General features: G+C 45.0%; 1 protein-coding gene across 1 annotated transcript in view; it reads left to right on the plus strand.

Annotated features, from left to right (window-relative positions):
- The window catches only part of SHB (SH2 domain containing adaptor protein B), a 151390-nt gene that overhangs the window by 53316 nt on the left and 77386 nt on the right, over positions 1-20688 (plus strand). Inside the window, exon 2 of the mRNA XM_035097025.3 lies at positions 6943-7060. Within this exon, the coding sequence (XP_034952916.1) occupies positions 6943-7060 (118 nt within the window). The remainder of the gene's footprint in view (positions 1-6942; positions 7061-20688) is intronic.

Here is a 20688-nt window from a genome sequence, read left to right on the forward strand (position 1 = left end):
TGAAAACCATCGAACGGAAGGCAAATCAAATGCTTGCCTGAACAACAAAAAGTCTTGGCAGCAGAAAATCTGAAAAGACAGGGCAAAAGGAATCTCATAAGCCATATTGTTTCACAGTCTGGGCACTGCTACAGAGGCAGAGTTCAGACATAATGCTAAACCATGGTTTAAAACAGGCGTTCCCAAACTCTGCCCTCCAACTGTTTTGGGACTACAATTTCCACCATCCCTGACCACTGGTCCTGTTAGCTAGGGATGATGGGAGTTGTAGTCCCAAAACAGCTGCAGGGCCGAGTTTGGGGGTGCCTGGTTTAACACTACAAGGATGAGCTGCAAAGAACCTTAGTCACACATGATCCCTCTTCCCTCACCCCTGGCATTTAAAATTAACTGCAGTTTGTCGTGTTGGCAGAACCCTAAACTGCGGTTAACCTTAACTGTACTTTGTTGAAACAAGAAGCCAGCTTCTTAAACTATGGTTTGAAGTTGACTTGTTTGAACAAGTTGCTTTTAAGATTACTTAGGTTTGTTGGGTTCAGACGGCACAGCAAGCTATGGTTTGTGGAAGCGAAAGCTTCTGAACTCTTCTCAGACATGCCAGAAGGAAATGGGGGAAGAGGAGCACGCACATCTGAAGCTCACTATGGCGTTCCACAATGAAGGTGCGGCAGCTGAAAAGGCCCTGCCCCCCAGCGCTCACCTGCCGCATTTCAGATGGAAGGGGGAAATGGAGCAAGAACATTGTTGTTGGGGGTCTGGTCCTGAGCCCTTTAGGGTTTTACAAACCTTCACTTTGAACTGACCTTGGATACAGATAGGTAACAGTTGAAGATCAAAAGCGACTGGCCAGCCATTTCTAGACAACAGTCTAGTGACAGTAGCATTTTAGTTTCTGGTAGATTTACATTTCTGAATTCCAGGTGCTGGGGATAAATGTTTCTCAGGGACATTTGGTCATCTCTTGTTGGAGATGAGTGCTGGACTAGAAGGGCCTTTTTGGTCTGCCTTCAGATCTAGGATGTTACTTCAGGGAGGGGAAAAAACTAAAATAAAAATGCAGTGTTGAAGCTCAGCCACACACAAAACAAAACAAACCCTGAAATATTCTAAACTTAAAAAAGACCATGTCAGCAGGGATAAAAGATACCATGTGTCAGCACAGGCCAGCTGCTTTATCTAAGCTAAAAAATTCCAAATTGTAATTTAAACTGAAATAGCATCATGGGCAGCTGGAGGCTCTTTTGACAGCCCACGAATTGTATATCTAATCTTAATTAGAATTTAGGGATGTGGCTGCTTTTGAAATAAACCAGGTTGCCATGTTTGTCCAGGTACCGGATTAGCTGATTTTTTTCTGTAGCGCTCTGTGTTTACGAGAGCTAAAGCCCTTGATTTATTTCAGATATTGATTTTGGAATTTATGACTGATAGTTTTTCAGAACCACCTATCACCCCGGTCATCTAATTATTCCTCTGGTTAGAGATAAACCGTGTACAGTATTTGCAGAATAGATCTTGGCTGGCTTTGTTGCTTTGCTGGGCTTGGAAACCTTGCTCATTTGTGAGTCTGACGAAGAGATCCAGTTGCATGGATCTATGATTCCCACAAATCGCAGGGCCTCTAATTGATTTTGTGCTAGGGCTGGGACTCCACCGCTCAATTGACCAGTCAAATACTGTCAATTGACCGGTCAATTGGCAGCTTATTACTTGACCACAGTCAGATACTATCAAATATTCCATGAAAACAAAAAATGCCCTCCTGTAGGTTGTGTTAATTGCTTGATAGTATCATCTGGTAGCAGAGGCAGGTTTGAAAGCTTTATCTCCCCGTCCCCTATGCCACGGGAGTATTTGTATGTATATCACGTATATGTGCATGTTTTCTTTCTTCCTTTCCAAGCACAAACTTTTTTTAGGAGCAGGCACCACCCACCCCTGCACTATCACCATCCCCGGCAACAGATTCTGTGGTTTATAGTTGCTATTAATTTTGCTTAATTTCGTTTTAAAGCAAAATTTGTAACTGCTTGGGCTCGCTCTGGGATTCTAGGATTAAAGCCAAGAAGAGTTGCTCAGTGTCTTCAACATCATTTGCATAACATTTATATCTGCAGTAACATTGTGAGCTGTAAGCAGTAATTGACTTACAACCATTTTTAATTTAATTGATTCATAACAAAGAGTTATCTGAGGTGGAATGTAAACCTGCAGTTTTGGCAGTTGCGCTTCTGTGCTGTGCTGTATTCAGATGAACAGTTTCTTTTCCCAAGAATGAACTTGAAAGTACTGCTTCTGCCACTTTGCAGCAGAAAAGTTTGCTGTATACAGCACTGATCGGCTAGCATCTGTGGTCACCAAACCCTCTGCCCAGATCCACAGAGAATAGCCTTGCAACTTAAAAAAAAACAAAAAACATCTGAAACAATGGAAGAAAAATTAATTCAAGCGATATTCTTTTTAAAAAACATTTTAAAGGCAGACAATCTGCACTGAAGCATGCTTGGATAGGTGAGATAGATGCTGAAATAAATAGCACTGGAATCACTGATGAGTATCAGTGCACTTTAAGCAGGAAGGGACCTTGCTTTCCCCACAGGGGTGCATGGAGAGCAGTGCACATAGGTAAAAGGCAACGGTAAAGGACCCCTGGGCGGTTAAGCCCAGTCAAAGCATAGCTGCCAAGTCTCCCGTATTCTCCGGGAAACCCCCGTTTTTCCAGCCGTTTCCCGCTGGCAGCCCAGATTTTTAAAAAACCCCGTAAATCCCCCAGATTCTTACTGGCCCGGGGAGGCTCCTTCTGCGCATGTCTGGAGTCTCTGGACATTTCTGGCGCTGTGGCCATTTTGGAAATGGGCAGAGCATGCGTAGAAGCGACTTCCGGTGTCGCTCTGCCCAGTTCCAAAATGGCCACAGCGCGACTTCCGGTTCTGCGCAGCTGCCAATCCCAGATTTTATAATCTGGAAGTTGGCACCTATGAGTCAAAGGCGCCTATGGGATTGTGGCGTTCATCTCGCTTTCAGGCTGAGGGAGCTGGCATTTGTCCACAGACAGCTTTCCAGGTCATGTGGCCAGCATGACTAAACTGCTTCTGGCGCAACGGGACACCGTGATGGAAACCAGAGCGCACAGAAACGCCATTTACCTTCCTGCGGCAGCGGTACCTATTTATCTACATGCACTGGTGTGCTTTTGAACTGCTAGGTAGACGAGCTGGGACAGAGTAATGGGAGCTCACCTTGTCGTGGGGATTCGAACCGCCAACCTTCTGATCAGGAAGCCCAAGAGGCTCAGTGGTTTAGACCACAGCGTCACCCACGTCCCTGTAGAGCACATACAGCCTGCAGTACAAACTTACTTCCCTTCTCTAGTGGCCTCTGCTATGACTCAAGTGGGCCACTCAAGCCTTGTGGAGACCCTGCATGTGTTACCCTCAAGCACCACAACTCTGGCACTTCTCTAGCCCTCTAGCAAAGAGGTCAAATAAGTTCCCAGCGCATACGTTTTTTGTTAATTGCTAGCCTGTAACTCTGCCCATCGGGGTTTCCACTTACAGTGGTACCTGTACTTACGAATTTAATGCGTTCCGAACACACATTTGTAAGTCGAAAAAAAATTTGTAAGTCGAATCCCATAGGAATGCATTGGGAGAAAAAAAATCGAACGGTAAGTAGAAGCAACCCTATCTAAAAATTCGTAAGTAGAAAAAATCCTATCTAAACCACATCCAAGATGGCGGACGGAGCTCCATTCGTAAGTAGAAACATTTGTAAGTAGAGGTGCCACTGTAAAAGTCTTCCCTGCCCAATTCACTGGAGGCAGTCCTTCACTTGCTACAGGTGATGAGACTTTTCAACCTTGACTTAAGCCCTAACAAAAACCCATCTGGTAAGAGTTTCTAGTAGCGAAAACGTTTTGTTTTTGTTTGTTTTTTTAAGAAATGTTTCCTTTCCTATAGAATGCATCTCTATCCCGCTGTGTTGACTCTGGAATACGTTACGGATGCACTTAAACAAAAACAGCATTTGACATTACTCTGTTTGACAGGTTTTTATATGTTTAATTTACTCCCTTGTGTTTTGGGGGGGCCAAATGGGAAAGGCTAAATATCAAATAAAAATACATTATCCACCTTAGGCTCTCTGTCTCTCTGTCTCTCTCCCCACCACTGCCCCCGACCCCCCCCCCGCTGCCTCCGCTGCCAAATCTTATGTCATTTTAGTGCGGTTATTTTTTCGAAAGAGGCAACTATTACAGCGTCAGCCCCCATATCGGGGGGAACAGCGGGGCGCCCAAGATACGTATCTATCAGCAGCTGACAAGTCGTCATCAGGGAAGTAAATGGATGGTGTTTCAGCTGCAGGGCTTTCGGAGATAAAGCCTGCCCTTGTTACGAGGAGAAATTACTCCTGCCTGATGCACACTGTTGTCTTTAAGCTAAGCATCCCCCAGCCTCTGACACCGCTCTGACAGGGCTGTTGATTACAGCCTGGCCCCACATTAGACAGAAGACACGGAGCAATTCTCTCATTCTCTCATTCTCTCTCTCTCTCTCTCTCTCCATTAGAGCTGCAATAACAAGCCACTCATTACAGTTATTTGGGGAGGGGTGGGAGACCCCTCTCCCCCTCCCCTCCATTTCGCACATGTCATTTTTAGCCATTTACATTTAATGAAGCCCTTGAAGGCAACCATAAATTGCGCCTCAAATGATGGACAGAGTTGGCTCACACTTGAGTGGTCCAAAATAACCACCCAAAAAACTGAAGATGAAGCAATAATTACTCTGGGATTGTCATCCCGTAACAATAGGGAGGAGTTGGCAGGGGCTCTTTAAGTACATATGGGTGTTTGAAACTGTCTTGCTTGATCAGACAAAGGTCTCATCTAGAACAGCTGATTTTTTTCGTCCCTTTGCTCCCCAGTGCATTGTGATTTGTCATCTTACTAGGGGAAAGAGGCTTGCTTTCAGAACTGGGTTTCCCAAATCACTGTTCTCCAAACTTTCTCTCTCTCTCTCTCTCTCTCTCTCTCTCTGGAAAGCCCATTTCATATTTGCTGAGGAACCTCTGAACATCGATGACAGAATCTCTGTGCATCACAGAAGACTCTCGGACATATTGTGTACCAGTTCATGGGGAATATTGGCTAGGCTGTCAACCTAGGTGACTTGAGCAGGCCCTCGAAATGGGCCCAGAGCTCTTCTGGGGCTGTGCATTGCATGAGGTACACCATCAAGGAATTTGTTAGACATTACTGGTATTCTGACTAGGGGATCCCAGATAATCTTCAAAGGAACCATGTCTAGAGCACCGTTTGAAAACCACAGTCCTAGGTTAACTTCTGAAAAGTCTTGAGAGACAGCTAATAGGAATAGTCAGCTGTATAGACTGTTGAATGGAACACTTTCTACCTAAACTAGACTTACGGTAGCTGAATTGGAGCATATCGATTTATGAATGGATTTAAAATTCAATGGCTTTTCTGTGATAATGCTTCAAAATATATGCAGAACAAAGCACAATCTAATCCATTGGCTGGTAAAAGTGCTCCTACCTTTCATGGATGAATGCAGCCAACATGCTCAGAATAGTTCCTGTTTTAATTGGTTGCATTACAGGCAACTCCCCACTTGCACATGACCAGCACACATGCTAACGCTGATGCTCCCATGTATTTTGCTTTTCCCACTTTTTGTAAGGAGATTTCACATGCTGAAACTGAAATATTTTTGAAAATAGCGCTGCTCTGATAAACCTTCAGAATCTGGCTCCAGAATCAAAATTCTTAGGTGTCTGCCTCAACTACGTCTGGGATTTTTCCAGCTCTGTGTGTTTGTCTGTGTGTCTCGGTAATGGATGTGTCAGAGAGTAGACACATAGCACGTGATCCTGGTACAAAGTTCTGCAAATTCTTGAGTGCAAAGTGCTGGATTATGCTTAGTAAACATTTGAAATACACAACAGAGTTGTGTGTCATGTCTTCCCTACCTGTTGAAACAGCAGAGTTTTGTGGCTTCTTGAAACAAACGAACTCATTGTGGTGTAAACTTTTGTGGGATATAAGCTGTCTGTCTTTCACACACTCACACACAGACCCAGTGAAATACAATAAATGCAGTAAACCTAAACTTGAGTTAGCACTTTTCAATGAGTGAGATCTGATTTGATTAAGCAAAGATAAAAATAGGACAGGAAATAAAGCCAAGAAATGAAATACTGTAACAGCCAAATGCAGGCTGGAATGAAAACATTTTTCCTTCTTGGCAGTAGTCTTAAGAGCACCGTTGCCTTGTGATAGGCAAAGCATTCTGAAATGTAGGGGCTGTAGTTTTAAGGAGCCTGTTCTTAGTCAATGCTACTCCAATCTGATCCCCCCCTCCTTCCCAAAGCATATACAGCAGGGACTGATCTCCTGGTGTACACGCTGATATGCGGGCAATGTGAACAGATAAAATGAGGCAATAACTTTCCCTGCAATTGCTTGCCAGTATCCCGTTGTGCGACAGCAGCAGCAGATTTCAAGAGGGAACACTATTTTTCCCTTGCTCTCAGCCTCTGTCTCTGTGTCTCCGACATAGGACCGAAGGGGTTTATGTGTGGAGTTATTGCTTCTGCCGTGAACATATATGATCTAGCACCGATTTGCTTATTTCGTGCCTGGTTGTAAGCTGGTCAAAACATGTCAGATGTGCAAGGACCCAAGGGGCCTTGTAAGGTCATAGTGTGAATAAGTGGATGCAAACGAAGATCCTGATTAGGAACAGTGTAAATACCTTTCCTTACTTAACCAGACCTTTCTTTAACTGAGTTTGCTAGAAGAAAATGGGTACCAGTATCCTGGAGGTTAGCCCTCGTGATTTTAGAGCTGTGAAAATTGGCAATGTGTCCAGTGATTGGGAAGTTCCTCTGGTTAAGAGTGTGCTTATCTTTCCCCCCCAGGTCCTAATAGCCGATGACTACTCGGACCCATTTGATGCCAAAAGCGAGGGCAGCAAGACAGGCAAAGGAGAAAACACTGGCTACATGGAACCATATGAAGCCCAGAGGATCATGACGGGTAAGGATGTATATAGAGTGTTATGGGTGTGACATTTCAGCCAGTGCTGCTGCTTTTCAACTCTTGGTCATTTCAGAACTAGATGATGGTCCACAGACTGAAAACGCCGTTTGCAGTCTGCCTGCTTGCCATTTCAAGGCTCAGTCCAGGATTGAATCCTGCCAGGAAGCTGCAATTGGCATTGGGTTCCTTCTTTATCTTTGAAGAGGCAATAAATAGTCAATGTGCACATTCTTCGTGTGTGGCATTGCATGCATAGTGTATGTGTTTTCCTCTAAAGGAAGTAAGCAGCCATGATTTAGAGGAATAATATCCTAACGTAGAATATGGCGCTCAGTAGATTCCTCGAGGTTCTTGAGAGGTTGTTTGGCTTGGCTGAAGTTGCATTAGGGTTTGTTTGTGGCACATTGATCCCATGGCAATGAGCTTGAAACGACCAAACAGCCTACTGATTTCCGATGGTCGTTTACTTTGGATCCTTGAAATTAATTTCAGATGAAAACACTTACTGTTTAATGCATTGTGCCCACTGAGAAGGTTTCTATAGCAGGGTTTTGTTTCAAACTGCTTGCAGTAAATTACACAAATGGGCCTCTTTATTTAATGAGATTTAGAGCCTCTAGGAGTTCTGTAGATTTCCATAACTTCCAAATAAACCTGTTCAGCATTGGAATGCTGAGTTTCATGTAAGGAAAAACCTGTCTCCGGGTTCAAGGAAAATAAAAGTTTCAGGTGGATTCATTGTTAATCTGAAACGTTTTGGTGTATGTCTCTCATTAGGGCCTTGATTTTCTTCCTTATGAACTTATATAATTTTATGTATTTATTTTGTTGTTGTTATTGTTATTCATTCTGACTATTTTTACCGTATAATGAATGGTATGAATAGATTCTTGCTGTTTGTCTTAATGCAGCGTTTCTCATTCAGTACAGATAATAACGCTTAATGGATTGAATTTCTGTTTCTTCATGAATGCTAATTTCTTTCTCTGAATAGGAGTTCCATAGTAAACAGAATATAGGGAAAGGCACAGGAATTGCGTTGCTAATTATGATGCACATTAGCAGCCATGTCAGACAAAACAACAGATGTAAATGTATCACCATTTTATGATGTTTGAGTAAATTGGCTACGCAGCCAATCTATTTTCAAGGTTCTGCAAGTCTTCAACATATAGGCATAACACTGTGTAGGAAACTCAAGGGATATCCAGCAATGAGATTAATGATTGCAGTTTCCACTCTGATTACAAAGATTAAACATTTCTATATTCCTCAAAGGGTAGATATGCATGGTGGAGATCTTGTAATGTCACAAAGCTTACATACAACCCAGCTGTCAGGGTCTCCTGTCTTAGAGGACTACAGTGCATCTTAGAGCTTTGGAGCACATTCTGTAGTCAGTAAGGGACTGTTGCCCCCGATGGATATTCTGTGGCAAGTCTCTGCTGTGTTATCAAGAAAAGGGCCATTCGACATGGTGCCTTCCATATTTTTTTTGGACTACAACACCTATCAGCCCCAGCTAACATGGCCAGTGGTCAGGAGAGATGGCATTTGTAGTCTAGTAGCTTTTGGAGGGCACCGTGTGGTTACTCCTGATCTGCAAGTACTTGTGAAAAGGATCTAGGAGTCTTGGTAGACCACAAACTTGACATGAGTCAACAGTGTGATGCAGCAGCTTAAAAAGCCAATGCAATTCTGGGCTGCATCAATAGGAGTACAGTATATCATCTAGGTCAAGGTTGGACTGGATGGCCCTTGTGGTCTCTTCCAACTCTATGATTCTATGATTCTATGATGTATTGACCAGAATCTACATATCCCTGCAATGGGGAAGAAGTTGGGGAATACTTCTAGGTTCAGAGAGGGCCTGTTCAGTATTTGTGCCTCCAATCATTGTTGAGCCCTGAACAACCTACAGTACATGGCTGATGCACTGTGCTTGATTTGTTGGATCACGTTCTCTACCTTAATCCTAGTTCCCATGCCTACAATTTCCATTGCTGCTGTTGTGGTTTCCTCGGTGTGCCCAGGAGTGCTTCAGTACAGCAGCAGGCGTTGCAAATGCAGAAGGCAGTAGTTAGCAAGGTACAGATAAAAGATATGTCAGCCTGGATAGCTCAGTAGGTTAGAGCGTGGTGCTGATAACGCCAAGGATGCAGGTTTGATACCCATATGGGGCAGCTTCACATTCTTGCATTGCAGGGGGTTGGACAAGATGATCCTCAGGGTCCCTTCCAATTCGATGATTCTATGATAGTTGCTATCCTATGGCAAAGAATTGGGAACTGGATCCTTGTTAAATGAGTTTAAATTTTAAAATGGCAACAAAACCTATACTGATGTGTGGGGGGAGGTAGAATTACACGCCAGGCTGTTTAGATCAGAACTTCTATCTAAGTAAGAGAAGCAGATTGCTCTTGCTGGGAGAGGCAGGTCTGTTCCCAGGGGTCCGTGAAATCTTGGTGCCAGCTCCTCCAACAAAGCCTGGTTGAAATTCTACTTGTGAAGTGCTGCTTTTTAGCAATAAACTGGTGGGCAGGCATATACCATTATTTTTGTTGGTATATACTGGTGGAAATATACTGTACTCGGTGATAGAAATTGGGATACAAAAGCTAGAGCTGCAAAAAAACAAAGAGCGTGCTTTCATTCATCCTTAATTTAACAATGGCCGTGGCCAGTTTCAATGGCCACAAGCTGGTGTGGGCCAGAGCAGCAGAGAGCCCATCAAGCTCACTCAGATCACGCAGAAGCAGCAGGAGGTGGTGACCAGTAGCCAGAGGCCCTGTGTGGCTAGGGAGCTGGAGCTGGAGCCGTCAGGACACAGGGGTCTTCAGGACTGTGGACAGCTCTCAGTCAGCTCTGGTAGTTTGTGCAGGTGACCTCCCAGACAATTGAGGCTACAAGGCTGCCTCAAGCCCCACCTTCTGGCCTGGAGCCTCTCATTCCTTTTGGAACATGTATAATCTCTTGGCAGGTTCTTTGGCACCACAGATGAGAGAGAGAGCCGGGTCATGGACAATGACTGAGGTAACTCCTCAGAGAGGTTGGGGCTCTCCCCTCAGCGGCTAACTACATATTACAGGGAATGTGGGTGGCGCTGTGGTCTAAACCACTGAGCCTCTTGGGCTTGCTGATCAGAAGGTCGGCAGTTCAAATCCCAGTGACGGTGACGGGGTGAGCGCCCATTGCTCAGTCCCAGCTCCTGCCAACCTAGCAGTTCGAAAGCACGCCAGTGCCAGTAGATAAACAGGCACCACTGTGGCAGGAAGGTAAAGGGTGCTTCCGTGCACTCTGGCTTCCGTCACAGTGTCCCATTGTGCCAGAAGCGGTTTAGTCATGCTGGCCACATGACCCAGAAAGCTGTCTGTGGACAAACTCCGCCTCCCTCGGCCTGAAAGCGAGATGGTGTAAAGGTAAAGGTCCTTTACCTTTTTTAGCTGGAGCTCACCGGAGCTCAGCTCCAGCGCCTCTCAGGGGGGCACCGTTGCCATTCTAAGAGAACAAGGGAGAAGTTCGTGGTGAGCTCTTTTTTCTAGAAAAATAGCACTGCCCCAACCCTTTTGAAAGGGGAAAAAATCTGCTTCAGGGGGAGGGAATTGGGTGAGGAGAAGTAGTGGTATGGTTACCTCTTTCCCTGCCTGCCATTTCTCTGTTCCTTATAGACACCCCCCATGCCTACTTTTTTCTGCCTGTGTTTGGTTCAAGTTGCTTAAGTGTAAATATATGTGTATGTTGGAAAGACCGAGACAGAGCATGCTGCTGAGAGCTTTGAGATGAAACAGGACATAAATTGAACACATGGATGAACAAATAGGTAGTTGACTGCTCAGGTGGCCTGAGCTTCTGGTTCATGTCGGTGCTGTGGCACAATAATCTGTTCTCTCTCGTGCACGCACACACACACACGGCTGCTGTAGAAACATGCACACTCTCCAATGCTAAGTCCACCGGGTCAGGGTCTGGTCCGGAACCATAACACTTTCCTCCTAAGTTAACTTTAGTGTCACTAATTGGGGCCATGACTCTCTATATGAATCTGCCACATAAGAATAAGAAATATCCACTTGCAGTTTATTTTATTTTATATAAAAAACCAGAGATACATATTTTCTTACTCAGCTTTACATGCAAACCCTGTAATTAAATTAAAACGGTTGCATGTGTATGCAACAAACTAATATTTTGAGACTACTATCAAAAAAAAAAACCCTTGTAGATTTTTATCCATTGAAATGCTAGAAATGAACGTTTGGATGAATAAGACTTTTTTTTTGTTACTTGAAGCAATACTGTGCATATTTAAGCAAGTACAAAAGCAGTGTATAAAAAGAGAGAAATTAATGTTAATGTCTCTATTGATTTCTGTAGAACTAGATAGCCTGCTGTTTAATTATGTTACAGCAGCACTTAGGCAATAGCCTTGATAAGATTATTTAATGGGTTGAACAGCAGGGCAGAACAATAAAACTGATTTTTTCATTTGTCTTATTATGGCCGGCTAATCTTTGGTTAAGGCTGCACAAAATTCTCCTTGGGCCCTAGGCCTCTAAATGTGTTCAGCGATCTTATTCTTGCTAAATTTATGCCCTTTACTTTATTCCAGATTTGCTTTTAGTTTTTCCCTCGGGGGTGCAAAGTTTAATGGATATGGCGCTTCGAAGACTCTTCTAATGCATTTCTCAAGCCCCACCAACAATGGGATGTTAGCTTAGGCCGTGTCATGGGATCTGCCTCCAGCCCTTCAGGGAGATATAGAATCCATGAAATGGGAAGACTTACAATGCTCTCACTAAAAGTCCAGATGTAAAATTACCATGTCTATTATTAATGAAACACTTAAAATATGGTTGGCCTGGGGTAGACATGACATGATATTTCTCATTGGTGTGGAGAGTGTTTGAACGGAACATCTGGGGAACCTTGGTTGTTTCTATATGGAGCAAAGCCCTTTGTTGGAGTATTCCCTCCTCCCAGACTCTTCCCATCCTCCTTTTGTGTGGGGCTACAGAGAGCAGCACAGTAATTGCTTGCAAGCATCCCAGCATGCCATGTGGAGCAGCAGAGAAGGACTTACTTGTACAGCTGCTGGAGAGGAGCGTTCCAACCTGCCTTCTGAAATGGAGCCCTTCCCAACCAGCAAGATCTGCTGATGATGTCTCTTGTTGAAGGCAGATCTGCAGGTGGGAATAATGGATCAGTTTCAATAGGCAGACTGGAGCTCTCCTTACGTGGCAGAGCCACAAATTAATAAGTGCTTGGCTGTTCTTTGGGAGCAGGTCTGATGTTCCCTGTGAATTCTTCCTTTACATATCATGCAGACCGCTGGTCTTCAGCTGCATGGTTAGTGGTGCTCCTATTATGACCTCAGGCTGTCAGCCACTATCCAAACTGTGTGTCGTGACAACGTTAGTGTGTCGGCTGCATTGTGCAGCGCAGATGCTCCCCACGCTCTTCCCGGAGCTGGAAAGGGGTTAGTTTAACCTCCGGTTTGCTAGTTAACCTGAATTACTGTGTTGCAAACTGATGCATGTCTAAAAAGTGTGTCACCCAGAGCCGTCTTTCCCATTGGGTTTACTGGCGCATTGCGCCAGGGCGCTAGCCTCTCAGGGGCACCCCAGCGAATGGGGGAGCTGCATGGCTTTGCTGGTGGCCTGCCCTTTCCCTCCTGCATGCCCGCCAGCTGTGCCCTGTCAACCATGTGGCTGGCAGGCATGCAGCTTGCCTCCCAAGCTTCTGTAGAGGCTTAGGATCCCCGCAGAGGCTTAGGATGGAAGCTGTGCCCCGCCAACTATATGGTTGGTGGACGTGCAACTTCCTTTCCATGCCTCCACGGGAGAAGAGCGATCCCCGCAGAGGCTTGGGAAAAGGTCGACAACCCTGGCAAATGGGGGGTGGGACTCTGGAGGGATCTTTGCACCACGGCGCCTAGTACGTTTCCGAACACAATTCAAAGTGTTGGTGCTGACCTTTAAAGCCCTAAACGGCCTCGGTCCAGAATACATGAAGGAGCGTCTCCACCTCCATTGTTCTGCCCGGACACTGAGGTCCAGCACCGACGGCCTTCTGGCGGTTCCCTCACTGCGAGAAGCCAAGTTACAGGGAACCAGGCAGAGGGCCTTCTTGGTAGTGGCACCCGCCCTGTGGAACGCCCTCCCACCAGATGTCAAAGAGAAAAAACAAGTATCAGACTTTTAGAGGACATCTGAAGGCAGTCCTGTTTAGGGAAGCTTTTAATGTTTAATAAATTATTGTATTTTAATACTTCTGTTGGAAGCCGCCCAGAGTAGCTGGGTATAAATAATAAATTATTATTATTATTATTATTATTATTATTATTATTATTATTATTATATGCTTAAGACGGCCCTGGTGTCACCAACATGAAAAGCTTGGAAAGCACTAGTCAGCTGGAAACCTACTAGTGTGGGTCGGGACCCACTAATGGGTCACAACTTGATCCAAGGTAGTTCACAATAAGAGCACTACCACCATGCAAATCTATGGCAAATGGGCCCCCAAATGCATGTTTGGCTTAAAAGTGTGCCCCAGATCTTTAAAAAGGTTGACGATAGCTAATGTGGAACATTGTGGGGAAGTTCATAATTAGTTTTTAGTGAGAGGCTCATCTTTCTACCATAAAGCTTGAAAGCAGAACATCATTTGGTGGATGTGGTGAAAATTGCACTAGTGGCCAACCATGAGTCAAAACCTTGCTGGCTTGCTCTGACTTTTTTACACATCCCCACCACTTCCTACTCTTTTCACATGTCCCGGGCTGAGCTTGCCTGGCCTAGGTGCAGCCGCTGCCTCTTCCATATCTGCACTTCTTCAGAATTAGTGAGCAGAACCTGACGTGCATGATTGTGTATGTCTGGAATTTCAATATTGTAAGTAGGCCAAGTCATAATGATTTTTCCAGCGCAATATGTTATACCTCCCCCCCTCCTCCTGGTTTGTAGCACAGTCTTGTGCCAGGACGTGTTCATTCCCTCGGTCCTTTTAATTTTCTTTTCGCTTTGAAATAATCTCTTAATACTTGGCATAATTTTAAGGCAAACTAAATCTGGAATTTTGGGAAGCAGCATCTCTTGACTCCAAGCCAATGCAGACAAGAAGAGGAACACCTTGCTAGGACTTTCTCATGGGGATCAAAGAGTCAAGAGGATTTTTTCAAAAAAAATTCTACAGTGGAGAACTGTGGAGGGGCATGAGTTTGCGTGGGCCTTTTCCCTTTGATAATCAGCGGGACATAAAACACAGTGCTGCTGTTTGCAAAGCTGTGTTGAAGCCATAAATGAAATGGGAAATTGGTGGCATGAGTGGCTGTGTGTAATGTTTTCTCTTGAGCAGGAATGTCCATCTCCCAAGAGACTGCGACCTAATCACAGAATTAAAAACTGGCAGTGATCAAAGGTCAAAGTTGTTGAGCTTTTTTGGGGTTCAGGTCAAAGTTTTGAGCTTTTTTAGGGAGGTATGTAAACTTTTCAGGTTCAGGTCTAATTTGTTGACCTTTTTATAGGGGCAGGTCATGTGCGAATGGACGATGAGCCAATCCACACAAAGGAAGAAGAGCCCGCGATCAACCCAAACCTCCCAGGTTTCCCAAATTGGGTCTCCAGCTGTTTTTGGACTGCAATTGCCATCATCCCTGACTACTGGTCTTGCTAGCAACAGCTGGAGACCCAAGTTTCGGAAACCCTGCTTTAGAGTTTTAAGATGGCAAAGTTTCTGGAACTGTTGGATTCTCTCCTGTGTGGGTGTTCTAAGATTCTCATTTGAGTTGCAGTAGGGGAAGAGGTTTCTGTATCTCTTGTGTATCTCTTAGCATTTATGTTGCATTTTAGAGTGTCCAAAGCATGTCACATATATTATCTTGGTAATCCTACAGGAGCCCTGTAAGGCAGGTCAGTAATATTATCTCCATAATAACGGAGGTGACAGGAAGAACGATTAGTGGCTTCCCTAAGGCCATCTCTTGGGTGAGATAAGATTTTAATCATAGGCTTCCTAGTACATAGCTCACTTTCAAGTTACTGTTCTGCTCAAGTCCAACTAGCTTCTGATCAGAGCCGGGTGCACAACAGTTTTCAGCAAGGGAGACCTGCGGCCTGTTTCTATTCCTGAAATGCTTGGGGCGGTCATGGTTGGAGAGGCAGGAAGTCCATTTTGCTCCTGTCTCCTTCATTCCTGAATCATTAACCTTACAGCTTGCCTGAACTCAAAGCATTCTTGGTCCCAGTCTTGTTGCAGCTTGAAAATCTCCAACTACGAGTGGGCTTTTTCCTTCGTGGTAGTGATTCAAAATGGATTCAATTTGAATTGGAATTGTGGCTTGGCCCTGTATAAGAGTATCTCTTTAAAGTAGATGAATAAATGAACAAATTAAGTTAATTTGGGTATGTAGAAGATATTAAAAATAAATTTAAGGAACCGCAGAAAGTGGGGAAAGGAAGTCAAGTTTTGAAATGTCAAAATGATTGTAAAATCAGTGAAATATATAAATCTGAAAAGTATAAGTAAAAATACACTGCTTGCCTGACAGTGGTGGCTTCCTGTTCTTTAGGTTTGGAGCTGTAGCACACAGCAGGAAGTCTTTCTGGGAAAGGAAAGTACTTTTTCCTTCCTCTTAGCCTGTCTAGAGGGCTGTTTTCCATGACCAGCACCTGGTTTGGGAGCTAGACCAGGAAGCCAAGGAGTTGTGGACATGAGTGTGCTAGATTGAGTGCACTATACATTAGTGAGCTCAAAGGTGAGCTGCTAACTCAGCAATCTTCCAGAAAAGACTGAGAAAACTACCGTATATAGTATACTCGAGTATAAACTGACTCAAATATAAGCTGAGGCACCTGAATTTACCTCAAAAAACTGTGAAAACTTATTGACTTGAGTATAAGCCAAGGGTGGGAAATGCAGCAGCTACTGGTAAATTTCAAAAATAAAAATAAATACTGTCCTATGCCTTTCCCAGCTGTCGGTGGCGGGGTGGGGAAGAAGCGGCGAGGAAGGATCCCTTCCTCACCGCTTCTTTTCCCCCACCACCTCGTACAGAGCAGGCATAGGGCAGGGGTTCAGAGAGTTGGTCCTGTGCCTTTCTCCGCCGCCGCCCGCCTCACTTGAGTAGAAGCCGAGGGCGGCTTTTTCAGCACATTTTTTGTGTGCTGAAAAAGTAGCCTTATACTCGAGTATATACGTATATACTTGATGACTGTTCCTCATCTACCTCCTCACCTTTCCCCTGAGCAGACTCCCAGCACCAGAATTTTCTGGTAGCCAGGTGAACACTCCTTTAACCACTCTGGGCTTACCACTGGGTATGCCATTGGTCTTGAGGCCTAGGAAACAAAGAGGGAGAATTAGGGATCAAGGATGGGATTAGGATGCACTTGGGGGAGGGCTGCCCTAGATGGGGCTCTTGAGTCTCCCTTTGGACTGCTGTGGGTTCCTCCAAATCATCAGTGGTCATGGGGTTCTACATGGGGTCTCACCCCCCTTCCCCCAAAGAAGATTCTCCAGGGTTCAGGTGAGATGGAATCTACCTCTTCAGGTCTCAGTGCCCTCTTCGAGCACAGGGAATATGGGTTAAGCAACACCAACCCTCGCAACTGACAAGCAGTACGAAGCTTCTTGATTGGCTAGGCCCAGTATATATTCTATGAACCTGGCCCTCTGGGTTTGCTTGGTCGGCAGAGCTGTACCTCTCTACACCTGCTCAACTACAGGTTTCACAACTAAGCCGTCACTTGATGGAGCCCAAGCACAAGTGTCAAGGAGCTGTCAGGCGAGCACAGGTCACCCACAAGGCAGTAAAGAACTTGAATGCAAATTAGCTTTTATTCACAGAAAGTAACAACACAGCATTGTTCCTCCGGCTCAACTCATCTAGCTGGAGACATTGCTGATATTGACCTCTGGCACCCACCTTCCCCATCTCGCCTCTCACTCTGGATCCCTTCTAAGCAGACGGAGACAGTGGTGGGCTCCTCCTCTGGGCTTGTCTGACCCGTTGCTCAGCAGGACTCTCCGCGAGTGGAGTGTCAGGAGAGGAGGAGAGCCAGCAAGACTGGGAGTGCCCTGCTGCTGGGTATCAGGGACAACCTCTGACTCCTCTCTGTCTGAGTCTGTGCTCACATGGAGGCAGACTCTCAGCTTCCAGCCTTGTCCTGTAAGGGCCTCTATCTTCTGACCCACCACCCTCACCTTGATCGCTCCTGCTTCTAGCACCTCCCAGCTTGTCCTTTCCCCAGACTGCTCCCCAGTGTCCCACCACCACAACCCAGGGTCTAAGTCTTCTTCTTCTTGGATGGCTCTTGCGCAGGCAGCAAGCAGCTTTCTCATCCGGCCAGTCCCTGAGACAAGTCATCTCGGTGTCCCTGAATTGGAAACACATCCAACCGCTCCTGTGGCTTTATCGAACCTGTTGTTCCACCAGAAGGCCAGACCCATGTATATTTGAACTCTGGGGATTGGATGAAGGAGTGTGCCTGATCGCCTCACAGCTGAATCATCTAAACACTTTTGATGTGACCAGCAATTTAACAGCGTATGTTACTGGCAAAGGGGTCGGCACCGTCCTTGTGGTTTGCCCGCGTACAATGTTTGTAGCAGCTGTAGCAGCTCCTTTCAAGAACTGGATTCCAGATATCCTGGGAGTGCTGAAGACCTGGCCTTCCCATGATCCTGCGTCTACTTGAGACAAGCTTCTGAGTGCCAGCTCCTTTTGTAACTCATCTTTGTTTTGGGCATGTAATGTCATGCACTATGGTAACAGCGGATGTTTCAAGCCGCAGTGATTCAGTTCTTGCAAAATCCTTAATCCTCCTTCAGCACAGGTGGTTTACTAGCAGTGCAGTTTTGCATCATCTCCAGTTAAAGGGCAAGAGATGGTGGAGAGAGAGAGAGAGAGAGAGAGAGAGAGAGAGAGAGAGAGAGAGAGAGAGAGAGAGAGAATTGGCTAGGCATCAGTATTTCATATTTCCCTGGACACTTCTTCAGCCACAACATAAAATGTTGCTCCCCAAGAGCTTGCAGTAGTCTATATTTCATGAAAATGACGAGCTGCAGAATGAGGGAATCAAACACTGAAGGCTATGTTCCCTAGGCAGTTGTATAACCAACAACTCTGGCTGGCTGGAGGTGGGTTGCATTTATTATTATTGTTATTGTTATTATTATTATTATTATTGTTATTAGTCACTTTGCTCATAAAAGTGACTAGAAGGCTATTTGCAGACAAAATAAAAACACTAAAGCCAATTACAGTAAACAACAATCATCTATACAAATAAAAGACAGGTCAAGGAAGCCTGAGCCAAAATCCAGGTCATTGTTTTCTTGAGAGTTCAGACATTAATAAAAAAAACCCATGGGTTAAACCAACCTTCTCAGGTAGTAAGCTGCTGCCACTCCTATCTTTTGTCCACCCAGCCTGAGCCAGGAGATCTCTGGCTATACTCTGGACATCCCTTAGATCCAAAGGAGTGCCACTCTCTGCTCCTAGGGCCTCAGGAAAAAGAAGGCAATTTTACCTAGCATCAAATGTGACCAAGAGATCCGAGACACTGGCTTAGTTTCAAGTGCCTTTATTTTAGTTATCAAACCCTCTGGTGGATCTTGTTTGGCCCCAGTTGCCAGCTTTGAGGTAAGGAGGATGTATTGAGTATTGAGGGGCAACTGCAGCCATCGACTCCATTGCCAGGGGGTGGTGTAGGATCCTGGCACTGCCCTCTTTCCAAACTGGTCCTCCACTAAAACTAGTAGCTGATCAGAGGTGCTGGAATTTTCCTCTTACAGTTTAAGTAAGAGGATGAAAGTAGCATTGCTTCCCAACTAGCTTGCTGATATGAAATAGTCCGTAGGCGAACAGAAGGAATAGAACCTGGAGCTGAATCTTCTGGTTGAGGAGAAGCATATCAGCGTTCTCCCTCATCTTCGACAATTCCTCTAACATTAGGCCTTAATGATCCACAATTTTCTCCTTTGCTCAGCCTGAGGATATGCTCTTACAGGCATGGATTTCCTGGTGCTAAATGAATTTTTTTGCGTAGAACAAATGTCTTCTTGCAGTCCAAACATCTATACAGAAGGTGCATATTCAGATAATCAGATCTAGAAAGGCCAACACACACAGAGAGAGCAATAAAGGTACAGTATGCTTATAGACAGTTGCAATTCTTCTTCGGAATCAGTAGTGCCGTTTTATTTTTAAATAACCTATAAATATTCATGTACATCTTGCCTCTTACAAATCAGTGAAGTATAAAGTGGATTAAAAAGAAAGCTTGCTCAAAAATTCATTTCAAAACCTAACAAGAATGTACAGGTGGCAGTGTGCTTTTAACATGACAATGATAATATAAATCTCTTTATATCACAAGTCACACTATTACTTGGAGACAGAATTAGGCCAATGGCATAACAAGAGCTAGTGCAAAATAAGGGAGAGGCCCGATCCTCTGGCTTGGAGAATCTTAGCAGCTTTCCAGGATCTAGCCAGCAGCTCGACTTGGAATGGGCTGGTCCCTCAAGACTCCAAAAAACACTCCTGGTCGCATTAGCATCTTTTCCCCATTCAAGGTATTCAGCCCTTGAAATGGAGTTTCAGGCAGCCTCCCTGCCCTTGCATTCAATGGCTGTATGATGGGAATACAGGGCTGCACAGCCTTCCACCACTGCGGATGCACATCAGCCATGCTCTCCTCCCACAAGCCACATATTCAACCGGCATGTGGACATTCTGCGCACACAGTGTACATTTTACATTGTTCTGGTCCTCCATATGGGGAGGGTCACTGGTTAGGCCAGCACACCGCCTCCCTTACATGGACGAGCTCTACATCAAGGGAGAGGGAACCCTGTGATGTCCTGGCACGAAGCAGCACGTGGACATCTTTAAGGGGTGTGCCAGTGCATATAGGAACTGAGCAGGAAAAGCAATCTACCAAGCACCATGGATTTTAAAGGGAATGTTTAGAGAGACTTCTTGCTCTGTCCCGAGGAGGTGCTGGTGGGCACACTGACACCCACTTGCACCCCGACGAATAGTTGCAGACATCATTCCACCCAAACACTCAGGAAGATGTAAATACTCAAGACTGGTGTGTGTGGATTCTTAATCTCTTTCTTTTTTCCCTTTTGCGCTCTTGCATAGGCTTATGATACCAAGCCTGGATCAACAGGAAGAAGAGAACCTGAATTTTGTGCAATCGGATGGAACTCTTGCCCCCTTTCTGAGCTTGCCTTTTTTTAATGCGCCGTGTTAGAAATGTGGAATTTGGAAATAATAATAATAATAATAAATGAGCAAAAACAGGTCTGAACTCGGTCGTCCCTTAGCTGTTGTGAAAGGAAAAGATTAAGCAATGTTTTTTTTCCCCTCCCCTTCCTTTTCTTATTACCTTTTGTTGAGGTAGCGTCGTGATTATAATAACTAAAGGGCTGTTTCCACGCACTCCCGGTTCCTTTAATTAGAGCTACAAAAGGCCCGGATCACACGGCGAAGGCGGAGGTGGCAGGGTGTTGCATTTGCACCCTGTCCACCTCATGGAAATGTGCCTGCCCTTGTCAGCTCCGAGGGGTTAATGCCATGAAAGTTGACAGGTGCTGCAAGAGGCTGTAATTTT

The sequence above is a fragment of the Zootoca vivipara genome, chromosome 15 (genome assembly GCF_965207765.1).
Source record: "Zootoca vivipara chromosome 15, rZooViv2.hap1.1, whole genome shotgun sequence".
In the NCBI taxonomy this organism is placed as follows: domain Eukaryota; kingdom Metazoa; phylum Chordata; class Lepidosauria; order Squamata; family Lacertidae; genus Zootoca; species Zootoca vivipara.